The 12,312-nt window shown below is 36.9% G+C and overlaps 1 protein-coding gene across 4 annotated transcripts in view; it reads left to right on the forward strand.

Moving 5' to 3' along the window:
* Window positions 1-10,865, forward strand: part of LOC136035515 (WD repeat-containing protein 76-like) — a 76,341-nt gene extending 65,476 nt beyond the window's left edge. For 3 of the 4 annotated variants that reach the window (XM_065717354.1, XM_065717352.1, XM_065717350.1), the window contains exons 10-11: window positions 5,299-5,426; window positions 9,243-9,631. In XM_065717354.1, the coding sequence (XP_065573426.1) occupies window positions 5,299-5,426; window positions 9,243-9,398 (284 nt within the window). In that variant the 3' untranslated portion in view covers window positions 9,399-9,631. Of the gene's footprint in view, window positions 1-5,298; window positions 5,427-9,242 lie in introns of all 4 variants that reach the window. The other variant, XM_065717353.1, reaches the window with a different exon arrangement.
* The last annotated feature ends 1,447 nt before the right edge of the window (window positions 10,866-12,312 follow it).

Raw genomic sequence — 12,312 nt, forward strand, 5'->3', positions numbered from 1 at the left:
TGTTAATGGAATAGAGTCACAAGTAATCATTGAACTTTGCCGAAAGAACAGCTTAGGAGCCACCTTAGAAATCGATGACTTTATTGAGACTAGGCGACTAGGAAGAACAAGAGAAAATGACAAACCAAGAAAGCTCCTCGTAAAGCTCCGAGATGACGCTTCAACTTTGGCAAAACGAAATACCATTCTGAAAAATGCCAGAATTTTGCGAATCTACAGATCCCCAGACCCGCTGTGAGATCTACATAGGGCCTGATCTTACACGACTCCAGCTACAGACTCAAGCAGAAAGAAGGAATCTCAAAAGAATTGAAAATGCCATCCATGAGCGAGTAGAAACAGATCAAACACAGCAATAGCAACAAAGAACCATAGACAAAACAGTAAATAATATGTTACTTGACTACTACCGCCTGACACCCCCACCATCAACTCTACAAATAATAACTATGAAAAGGCCAGGAATCCGCAACCCACCGTTATCTGAGCTGTCGCCTTCTTGGTGCCAATTCTACAGAAACATACCTCCACCATATAATCTGTCAAATGGGGAGCAAGACCAACAAAGCTCCAGCCCAGCGTTCTGCAACTTGAGGAGCCCATCTGACAATCACCACGACAACCTGCAAAAAGGGAGGAAAACAGGTAAATCCCAAACCAAATCGACTCTGTCAAATAACCTTCTACCCCGAAAGGGACTCCCCTGTCCACAGCAAATCAAAACAAATCCAAAATGCATCATCACCACCTCCACCTCAATAAATACTCAAGGTCTAAGTCTAGAGACTCTTGATTCTTCTTCCTGTAATTTGGAAAGAGGGAAAAAGAAAACAGTTTTTAATACGAAGCCAACCCAAACTTACCGCTTTCCAATAATAGCCCTGTCGAATGTTCGCTCTCTCAACAACAAGACAGAAATTATGGAAGTTTTCTTAAGGAAATGCGACATTGACGTCATGTGTATGACAGAAACATGGATTTCGTCTTCGGCTTTGGCTATTATCGACGGGTACTCCTGTTACATTTCCCCACGCTGCAGCGCATCAGGTGAGCCTATGACGCACGGTGGCGGTGTCGGTTTCTACTGCAAAGAAAACATGCCTCACAGGATCCTGGATGTCTCAGTGCCAAAGACCCATGACATCGAAGTTTCATGGCTTTGGGCACGACCAAAAGGCCTACCCCGTCAAGTGTCGTCACTGATATATGCCACAGTATATTTTCCTCCAAGAGGACCAGACCGGCGACAGCTAGTGGAATATCTCCAACAAAGTTGCGACCTCATCAGAACTAAATACCCATATGCTGGAATCTTTCTTTGCGGGGACTTCAACGACCTGAAGCCGAACTGGATCGAGAGCTCTACAGCCCTTAAACACCCTCGATTTGATCTTCACTACACTTGGTGATTTCTACTTAGATCCCTCGGCGGAAGCACCACTCTCAACCAGCGACCACGCAACTGTTCTATTGCGACCAAAGTCAACAGTGGAACCTAGTAAACCAACCCAGTTCACTTACTGTCCGCTCACAGAGGAAGGCATAATTGGCTACAGAGAATGGCTCAACTCGGTATGCTGGTTCCGCCTTTTCAAAGACGAAAATGCAAACAGCATGACCGAACTCTTCTATGAGAAAACGTCTCGAGAGTACAAACGATTCTTCCCTGAGAAGCGAGTTACCATTAAGCCACAGAGCAAACCATGGGTTAACCCGAACATAAAAGCTGCAATGAGAGAGCGAGATATGCTTTACAAGACAAAGCCCCATTGTGATGAATATAAACGGAAGAGAAATATAGTAGTGAGACTACTAAAGCAAGCTAGGCGTCTGTATGGACACCAAATATTCGCTAGGTTGTCAGCCAGTGATCCAAGGAAGTTCCACACAACTGTACGGAGGTTAATGGGACAGCAGAAGTCAAAATCCATTCTGAAGGACGAGCAAGGAAAGAATTTAACCGTAGAAATAATTAATGCCCACTTCTCAAATATTTGCCGGCAACAGCCTCCCCTCAATACTTTACCACAGAATGGTCCGATTGAAACCATCCCTGTCATCACAGTTTCCCAGGTCCAAGAAAAACTCGAACACCTAGATATTAGGAAAGCCTCTTACCCCGGCGAAATTCCTATAAGGCTGATACACGCATGCTCCTCCTTCCTGGCCACGCCATTGGCTATGATGTGTAACCAGTGTGTACTGGAAGGAGTTTTTCCAGATAAGTTTAAAAAGGCATATATCACACCTATTCCGAAGAAAGCATCACCGACCTCACCGTCAGACCTTAGGCCGATTTCGAAGACGCTCATCATCTCGAAAGTCTTTGAAGACTTTATTCTACAGTGGCTACTGGCAGAAGTAGAATATAAAATCGACCCTATGCAGTTCGGTTTTCGTCGAGGGCACAGCACAACACATTATCTGGTCAGATTACTTCATGATCTACTAGAGCATCTAGAAATTTCGGAGGCCCTTGCTGATATAATAATTTCTGATTTCGTGAAAGCTTTCGATCTCCTTGACCACGAGACTGTTATCAATGAAGCCCGTGCCCTGGAGGTTTCGCAGTTTCTGCTGTGTATCATCGCAAGTTTCCTTTCTGGTCGTCAACAGTGCATACAACTTGAAAACGGGGAAGCATCCAACTTCCAAGACATCACATGTGGAGCAGCCCAAGGAAGCAAGCTAGGTCCCATCTTATTTGTCATTGTAATCAACCGACTGATGAGACAACATAAACAAAGGTACAAGTTCGCAGACGACTGTTCAATAAGTCTACTACGATTCCTTCCACAAACACACGACCAACTCGAGCCCCTGGTTGCAGAGCTTCGGGATCAAGCTGATCAAGTGAAGCTCCAGCTAAGTCTTGAGAAAAGCTGTGTGTTGCGCGTCAACTTTCTAAAGAAGAAGAGCATTGACGAACCTGCACCTCTCCAAACAAAGAAATCAGTTAAAATACTCGGTATCACACTAAGTGACGATCTTAGTTTCGGAGATCACATCAACCAGATCACAGCAAAAGCAGCTGGTCTTCTAAAATCCTTTGCAAATCTCAAAAGGTTTGGAATGAAAAAACAACTCCTTCTTTCGTGCTACATAACTTATGTAATGCCCATAGTCATGTATGGCTGTCCTGTCTGGCACCCATCGCTCACAGAGAAAGACAGAAGTCAGCTTGAAACAATTCAGACAAGAGCCTGCAAAATAATTCTTGGATCAAATTACAAAAACTACGAAGAAAGCTTGAGCGAACTCAGGCTCCCAACCCTGGATGAAAGGAGGCACGAAACACTGATGAAGTTTGGAGCTGACATCCTGAAGTCCCCAACGCACCGAGATATCCTGCCTCAGTTTACTTCAGTGACTCACGCACACAAGACGAGGGTGGCAACTTTTAAAGAGGGAAAAGAACTGTTAGAATGCCCGCCTACACACTCAACGACAAGATTTTTGAACTCCTTCGTTCCATACTTCGTGAAGCACTACAACGACAATATCCTCAAATCGAAGTGATAGCTCATCATGTATGTTCTTTATTTTGTGTCTTTTTGCGTTTTTCTATTTTCTTTTTTTGTTTGACGATACCCATGTTATTGCATTGTGATAAAGGGAAAGAATAAAGATTATTATTATTATTATTATATAAAGAGTTTCTTTTTATTTCTATTCCGTTTTTATTCTATTTCAGTCTTATGTTCGAGTTCATGCCTCCAAGACTTTTTCTGAAATTTCTTGTTTTGCTTGACGATTAAATAAATTGCTGTGAATTATGTAAGGATCCACTATTTCTAGGCCTAAGGAAACACGTAACTAAATTTAAGTAGCTTACTGACGTTTCCTACCACGATGAAGCTCAGTTATTACCTTATAGGTTGACCATTAAAGAATGAATGAGTTCCTTGATGCTTACTTTTGTTGCTTCCAGAAATATTTGACAAATAAAGCTATCCAGTTGAATTATTTCTATCATTCTCCATGAAATTGTCTTGGCCATTTCCTGAAGACCGAAAAAATTAATTTATTAACTCAAATCTGTTGTTGAATTTACAATTTTTTTTTATAAAGTATAAAATCGCGAAGAAAAGAAGAAAACGAAGACAATAAACAACCTCGTTTTCTTCTTTTCTTCGCGATTTTTTGTTTTGCCATGATTAGTCAGTGGGGTCTGAGAAATTATTAAATTTTTTCAACATAACTAACTCATATGTGGCTAGATTGAATGCTTATCCAGCTGCTGCTAGTTATAAGAATCCAATGGATAAATGAATAGTAATAATAATAACGATGAACAATAAATAAGTAAACAATCATAAATAAATTAACGATTTGAAACTATTATATGATTGATTATTGTCTCTAGCAAGCACCGTTAACTGACCATATTTAAATGCCTCTATTTACTTTCAGAATATCAAGTTGAATGGTTGGAACACTTATTTTTAAATGTAGCCACACCAATGGGGAAGAGGGCAAATTGGTCCAGAATTGCTATATTTGCTTTTTGTTCTGCTGCTATGTTGTTACCTGACTGATTCTCTGGCAGATAATTTGCTGCTTTGAGGGTCTAAAAATTACCTTCTCGTTAGGCCAAATGGCTCATTTTTTGGAATTGTTTTCATCGTATAATTCATGAATTCATATGCTCATGAAAGCAGTGGTATTTTCCGTAGTTGGGATCCTCCACATTATTCTAAATGTTAAAATGGATAAATAATTGCCTTAAAATTTAATTTTTGCCTTAGCAGAGAATTTCCAGGACCCCCGTCACCGCTTTTCCCTCGAGAAGTATACCACAACTTTGTAGAAAGTGTCTTGAAGGAGTCCACATTCAGACTCGCGACTCCTTCTCTCCTATAATAATCTAGACTAAATAGACTACAATAATTTATAATATATCTATAGACTAATAGCAATCTATAGACTGTAATATAGACTATAATAATCTCGAAATTATTATAGTCTTTCCAATTGATTATTATAACTTACAAAAAATTCAACTTGCCTATTTAGGAGGGGTTAATTTATTAGATAAATAAGCTCTCATATTTTAAAATTATTTTATTAACTTATCATGGGAAGGAAGTATGATCTTCATTTTTACTTACTTCAAAATCATATTAACAAAGAAAGGGTAGTTTTTTTGCTCTCATCTTTCAAAAATTCTCCTGAAATCCTTAGCCAAATGACATTGATCTATATTCAGCTGATTAGATTGTAGCTGCTAGCTACAGCTACTAGAATTCAGGATTTGCAACTTTGGTGAATTTACTTTATTCCTTGTGTGTATTTTAGGTGTCCTATCATTGAAACATAATAATTTTACTGGGAGGTGGATTACTCCTTTCCGTCCTATCTGGCATCCCCAACGAGAGGACGTCTTTGTTTCTGGATCAATGCGAGGGTTTACCGGCAATCGCGTGGTAAGTCTCAGCACCTGCTCTTCTTTTATCTATGTTCTTTTGTAGGTTTTGTCTTTTCTTTTTTCATAACCTCATACTTCTCTTCTTCCTTTTTCTTTATTATTTGTGTTCTGTTTTACCTTCTTTTCTTTATTTTTTCTTTATCTTCTACTTTTCTTTATCCTTTTCTATCTTCTCTTTTGATCCGTGTTTCTTTACAGTTTTTTTCTCGTAATCTTATACTTCCCTTCATCCTTTTTCTTCTTTGTCATTTAACTTCCGTGTCCCCTACTTTTCTTTATCTTGATTTGTTTCCTTTTCGATTTATTTTGGTTCGTCCTTCTTCTCGCTAAATGTGTATCCCTCCTTCTTTTCTTTGATCTGTGTTCTTTACGGTGTTTTTGTTTATGATCTTCTACTTTCCTTCGTCCTTTTTCTTCTTTATTATACCTTATTTGTTACCTACTTTTCTTTATCTTGAGCTGTTTCTTATTTTGTTTCCTTTTCGATTTATTCCGGTTCCTCTTTCCTCTTGCTAAATGTATATCCCTTCTTCTCTCCTTTGATCTGTGTTCTTTATGGTGTTTTTTTATGATCTTATAATTTCCTTCGTCTTTTTTCTTCTTTATCATACCTTCTGTATTACCTACTTTTCTTTATCTTGAGCTGTTTCTTATTTTGTTTCCTTTTCGATTTATTCCGCTTCCTCTTTATTCTTGTTTATCCCCCCTTTTCGTTCTTTACCTCTTGGTTTCTTCAGTTCATCTTTTCTTGATTTTTAAGATTTTTCACCTTCTTCTCGTTTTTCCCCTATTTTGATCTTCCATCTGATTTTTAGAGTAGGTTTCAACTTTCAATGGGAATATTTAGCTGGAGGTTTTTGAAAAAACGAAAAAATAGACAACTTTCTGCGCCTTTTTGTAAAATTAAGCAAAGAGCGACATTAAAACTTGAAGCGAACAGGAATTATTCTGAATAATAGGATTACTGCCCCTCTTCAAACTCTCGCTCTTTACGCCAAAGTTTTATAGTGCTTTAAAAATACTTCTTATTAAAATTTCGAGGGTTATTGTGTTTGAGCAGTAGTTCGAAACGCATTGGAACAAGAAGTCAAACTTTAGCGTGAAGAGTTGGGATTTGAGAACTGAGGTTTTCTTGTCTGAAAAAAAAGATCTAGATAGGTCACGAGTTTGGGAAAAGTCTCATAAAAATTCATGCACTGTATGAAAGGTGTTTTATACATACTTGACTTGACTTAATTCTCTGCCGAAATGCGTCCGGCGTCGAGAGTGATGCTACATGGCGCCTTCATTTAGACTGGTCTCTTGCGGTCACAGACAGCATTTCATTATTATAAATGGGACGACCAGAAAAATGTAAATTTACTGTCGTCGAAAATGATAAGCCGTTTGAACAACAAAAAAAAATTTTTATCCAACAATTTGGACCATCAAACGAGACAAGACCATGAGAACGACCCGAAAAGCGCAAATTCATAATTGTTGACCACGGCTGTTAGTCTAGTATGAAAGAACTTGTTTAAATGTGAATGCTGCTAATATTTAAAATTCTCTCCAATCAAATCAAACGACAGTTTTTGTCTAGCTTGGATGAGTGCTTCTACATGTAGAAGAGTTTAAAGTGCATGCGGTATTACTGTTTTTTAAGCTTGAAAGCTCCCCGTGTTTTTTGGTCATTTTAAATAAATTAATCACCTCAAAACTTTCTCTTGGTTGCTTTATAGCACCCTTTGGGCCAAAATTGTCGTTTTATACAAGAAAGTGGCATAAAATACCACTCTGCTATGGCACAATATTTTGTTGTTAATCAGACCTAGGCCTTTTATTTTCTTACTGGCAAATCTTCGCAGTAAAAGACATTTTGAGGAACTTATTGTGAATTGCGAAGATTGAAGAGAATTTGGAATACGGAGCTGGAGGAGCATGAATGGCGGACATCTGAGGAGCTTATTGTGAAAGATCCTATCCTTGTATAGTATACCTGATAATTACATTAAAGTGATTTACACGGAAAACGCTGTTGCAGTTAAGGTTAGGAATGCATAGACGTTTTGATGGTTTCGTATTAAATCATCAGTTAAGCAGGATTGCGTTCAATCTCCCCATTTGTGTGGATTATTTTGATGGATTTTGGTCCTAAAGATAATGGTACAGGCCATGGGAAAGTAAAACTCTCCCAGAATTAGATTGTGCTGATGATTTGAGCGTCGTGGATTAAAGTGTTAGCAAAATAAATGATTTTTTGGAGGTTTTGAGAGCTTAGGGTGCAAGAATTGGCGTGAAAATTCATGTCAAGACTAAGTTGCTTAGACAGGGAGTAAGTGAAGGTAAAGATGTAATGTTGGGTAACGAAAAGATTGGTTAGGTGGATAGCTTCGCTTAAAATGTTAGAAGTAGAATACCCAAGGCTCAGGGTTTTTCTTACAGGTGTAAAAAGTTTGGAAAAATAGGAAGTCAAGTCTGCAAGCCAGAATTAGAATATTGGAAGCTACAGTGATTACAGTGGTCAAGCACGGTTCTGAAGCTCGGGCGCTCTAAATAAGGGGTGGGGAAGGAGGCCTAGTTACCCTCCAATTTTCCGGTTACTTAAAAAGGCAACTAGAACTTTTAATTTTTAACGAACGTTTTTTTTAGTAAAAAATATACGTAACTTAAGAATTAACTTACGTAACAAACTTTATTTGATGTTTTCCAGAGAAATTACCTACGGATCGGTTTGGGTACTCGTCTGAATGGCGGTATTTCAAACAGTGAGCTGTAAGAAAAGGTTGTTCTGCCTAGCTTTCTAGGACTATAACGAGAAACGGGTTGAGAGGGCTAAGACACGCTCTGTGGATGAAAGATGATAGATTGTCGAAAATCGTCCTTTTCGCCAACCATTTAGGGCCAAAAGAAAAGTAGGTTGTCCCTGAATAGAGTAAGAGCTGGTTGAAAGGAAGGATTTTTATGCGAAATTGGAACTTGTTGGGAGCGTGTAAAAAGAGGGTTTTTATATAGATTCGGGTATACGAGGAGGGTTTGTAGCTGTGTTGATCTCAGGCGGCCTGGTGCTGCAGTGAGTTGTTAGTAGTAGTAGTATGTACCCTGTGTAAGTTTGAAGTATGATGTTTTTCTGTTATCCTGTGGTTTTAATATTTCAACGCAAAACCCCAATTTTACTGTCATTCATTAGCTGAGATTCAACTTTATCCATGTACAGAATAAAATTTACAGTTTTATTTCTTATTTAAAAACACGCTGAAAGCAAGCGAAAAGCATGTGGAAATAGAATAATCTTCCTGTTTTTTGAGGATTTTCACATCATTCTCTAAAAAAATGTAAGTAATATCATAATTCTGGCTCGGTGAATGAATAGGTCTGAAGTTAATGAACGTATTAATATAAGCGCAAAGTCTTGTCGGTGCAAGTTACAGCAGCAATGCTTGTCGCAAAATTGCATTCTTTACTGGTAATATAAACTTTAATTGTCGAATAAAGGCAAGGAGAACCCCTCATTTTTGTATTAAGGTCTGAATGAGGCAAAAAGTTCAAAATTAGACCATCGCCTCATTTGTTTGGTTTTTTCTTGTTGTTTTTTTTAGTATTGAAGCAATACCTTGTTACAGGTCTTGAAATAATCGTCACAAGTCTTTTTTGTTTTATGCTTTCTTCCTGATAATTACTTTTAAGTATTTTTTCTATTATGAGCTTAAGGAGCAATCAAGGGCTTTGAGGTGTTTGCTTAGTCAATTTAGTCACTGAAAGTCTCAAAATAGATGGTGCTGTATTATATACACTAGCAGCTATTTATCTACAATCTATTTGTTTTCCTTTTCAGATTGAAGCATTTTCTGTAGATGGTAGTGTGCTCCATACCTTTCAAGGAGACAACCTGACCACAATTTTGCCCGTAACCGCATTCCATCCGACATTAGAATTTTTGGTTGGAGGAAGCTCTTCTGGGAAAGCTTATCTCTTAGAAGAACCAAAATAGGCGTTTGGAGGTGCATAACAGTGTGTTTTAGTATTAATTTAAAAGGAATGGATCATCTTCAGATGTGCTCTAACTCCAAGAAACCCATAGTATTATTTCATCAGGTTAAAAGCAAAACTATCCATGCATTATTTAGTTTTTGTTAGTGCCTATCATTCAGGAAATGAAAAATAAGACACATCACTGCATCCAGGGGCAGGTAGGATACAGGAAAATGGTTTTCCGTTTACAACGTCAAGGATTCCAACCCCCTTTCCAGGACAACCTGTGTTTTCGTGCGCTTTTTCTCTTTAGGAAAGTATACACCTTTCCTAAGATGTATGAAAGATTCCAGCGTCATCTGGTATATGTGCGTGAGGGAGGGACGATGTGGGGGTCTGAACCTATTTTGTTTGAAATATTTTCCCATAACTTTCAATCAGTGTTTTGCTGATATACCGAATTCATCTTATATTTAGAGACTTGTCTTTTACTATATAATTATCATTAGAACATGTACTACGTGTTAGTTCAGAAAGTTTTGTGTTTTCTCACTTTTGTGTTTCTTACTTTTGTAGCTCTTCACTTTTGTGTTTTCGGGCCACATCCAATCTCAGCTTCATTCTTCACATGATAGTTTAACGCAATTTCAATCAGACTTGATTAAAGAATAGTTTTGATAAACGTTATTTTAACCGTAAAGAGAGAAGGAAAAAGATTATTTATATTTAGGGATGGGGGTTGATAAGAAGTATAAAAGAAAGAAAAAATAATTCCTAACCTTTGTCAATTTTTTCCGGCAGGGAGATTTCCACACACTGGAAATCTCCAGTGACATTTCGTTATCTTCAGCAATGAGTAAAATAATCTTTAATTAATTAGTTAAGAAAATTATACAGATTTACTTAATTAAATACCGGACCATGTTTGTTTTGAAAAATGTGAAGAATAAGACACGAATCGTTTCTGTGTAACAAAGTTAACCTAAAACTTATAGATAAATTTCAGTTTATGGGCTGTGGGATAGGGAAATTTCAACGAGAAGAAATAAAAAGCTTCTTCTAAAAATGGGCACGGCGATACTTGTGACTTGTAATTTAGCTAATATGCTTAGTTCTAAATACACAAATAGGATACTTTCACTTATTTTGATGACGATTTTGCTGGCAGGGTAAACAGGATCTTCTGATCTTTTCTGAAATATAACAAAACCATTTTTTTTTTATTGGTGTCATCTATTTTCTCTCCTGGGCTAAACTAAGTTAGGGTATAATGACAACAGTTCGGACCAATAATCATTTTCTAATCGCCCAAAAAAAGCTAGCATCGTCTTTCTTTATGGCCCTTTTTTTCTTCTTTTTTTAAATTCAAATAAACTAAATCTGCGTAGTTCAGCCACCCATAATACATTTATTATGGCTAGGCTGAAGTGGCTAAACTGATCATTACGGAGGGCAAGACAAATTCAGGAAAGAAAGACAAATTTACAAGAAAAAAAAATATGCCTAAGAGAAATTACGAAAGCAAGAGCGAAGGAAGTAAAATATGAAAGAAAAATGGAACATAATTAGGTTCATTCCGTGCAAACAATTTGAAAAAGTAATTTTTTTTTGTTCATAAATTAAAGAAAGAATGAAAGAAAAAAAAATGCACTTCGAAGCTAGATTAATTTTTTCTAGTATGTTTTCAGGGAAGTTATAAGACCGAGACTTACTAAGAGTATTCTTATGGCTAAAAACCTGCTTCAATGCTCAAAAGGTATGTTAATGTTTTTAAAATGTTTCAGAGTATCTTAAACCCACATCCGATTTCGCTTTTTCAGTGCGACAAGTTGGCAACTGAGCAAAAGCTTAAATAGAGGTAAAGGCTTTACATTTGTGCATACACTTGTTTGCGTCCTTCTAGTGATTTTTTTTTTTTTTTTTTTTTTTTTTTTTTTGTGTCTGTGTTGTTTTTATGGTCAAGAAAACCCAAAATTAAAAACATAAAGTTTTGCTGTTGTTTCAAGTCCATCTCCATTTAGGATTATCTGCAAACATACATTTTCTAGTGTCCATCAGTCTTTATTGTTTCATTTTCGACAACCTTGAGGAAAAATTATTCATTGTAAAATATATATGAAAATTTGTATCAATGTTTGTACTTGAAGTGCTTTGTATTCAGAAGTTGATTTGATGAATAAATTAAGGTTGTTTCTATTTATTTATGCTATTTTGTTATTCAATTCGAAACAGTGATTTTTTGTCATTACTTTGAATGGTGATGAAGTACCATTAAATTACCACGCATTAAAATACCATCAAAACTTGAGTTTAATAAATCAGTATTTTTATGATCCACTTTGTATTTTTAGCCATACTATGGGAAAATGTATTCATTTGTTTTTTTATAAACTGTAAATCGGGAATTTGGTATTTTTTTTTCTTTATTTGCTTTATGTTCCAAAATTGATACGATAGGTAAATCACGATAGTTTCTATTTACCTATACTTTTTGTTACTCAATCTGGATCAATTAAGTTTTTTTTACTTTAAGTGACAGTTAAAAGTGTCATTTAAAATAAATTATTAATAAAAACTGAAGACTTGAGTATTATTACTACTACTAACAATTCATCGCAACAGCAAGCAGTCTGAGTCCAATGTTTCTGCGAACATTACTCCTCTACCCTGTATGTTCCGTAGCAGTGTTTTAACGCCACCGTGGTTTTCTGCTACCTTTTAATTCAGTTACTGCAGGTAGCCTGTGCAGGTAGTTTTCAGATTTATATCTTTAAACGTGAAAAGGGTGTTTACCGCCACACAGGAAATCTTACGTCCCCAAGAGGATTAGCTCCTCCAGAGGATAGGGTCAAATCTGTACAGGTAGATTTCGGATTTATATCTTTAAATGTGAAAAGGGTGCTTACCACCACCCAGGAAATCTTACGTCCCAA

This window comes from Artemia franciscana, chromosome 14 (genome assembly GCF_032884065.1).
Source record: "Artemia franciscana chromosome 14, ASM3288406v1, whole genome shotgun sequence".
Lineage (NCBI taxonomy): Eukaryota > Metazoa > Arthropoda > Branchiopoda > Anostraca > Artemiidae > Artemia > Artemia franciscana.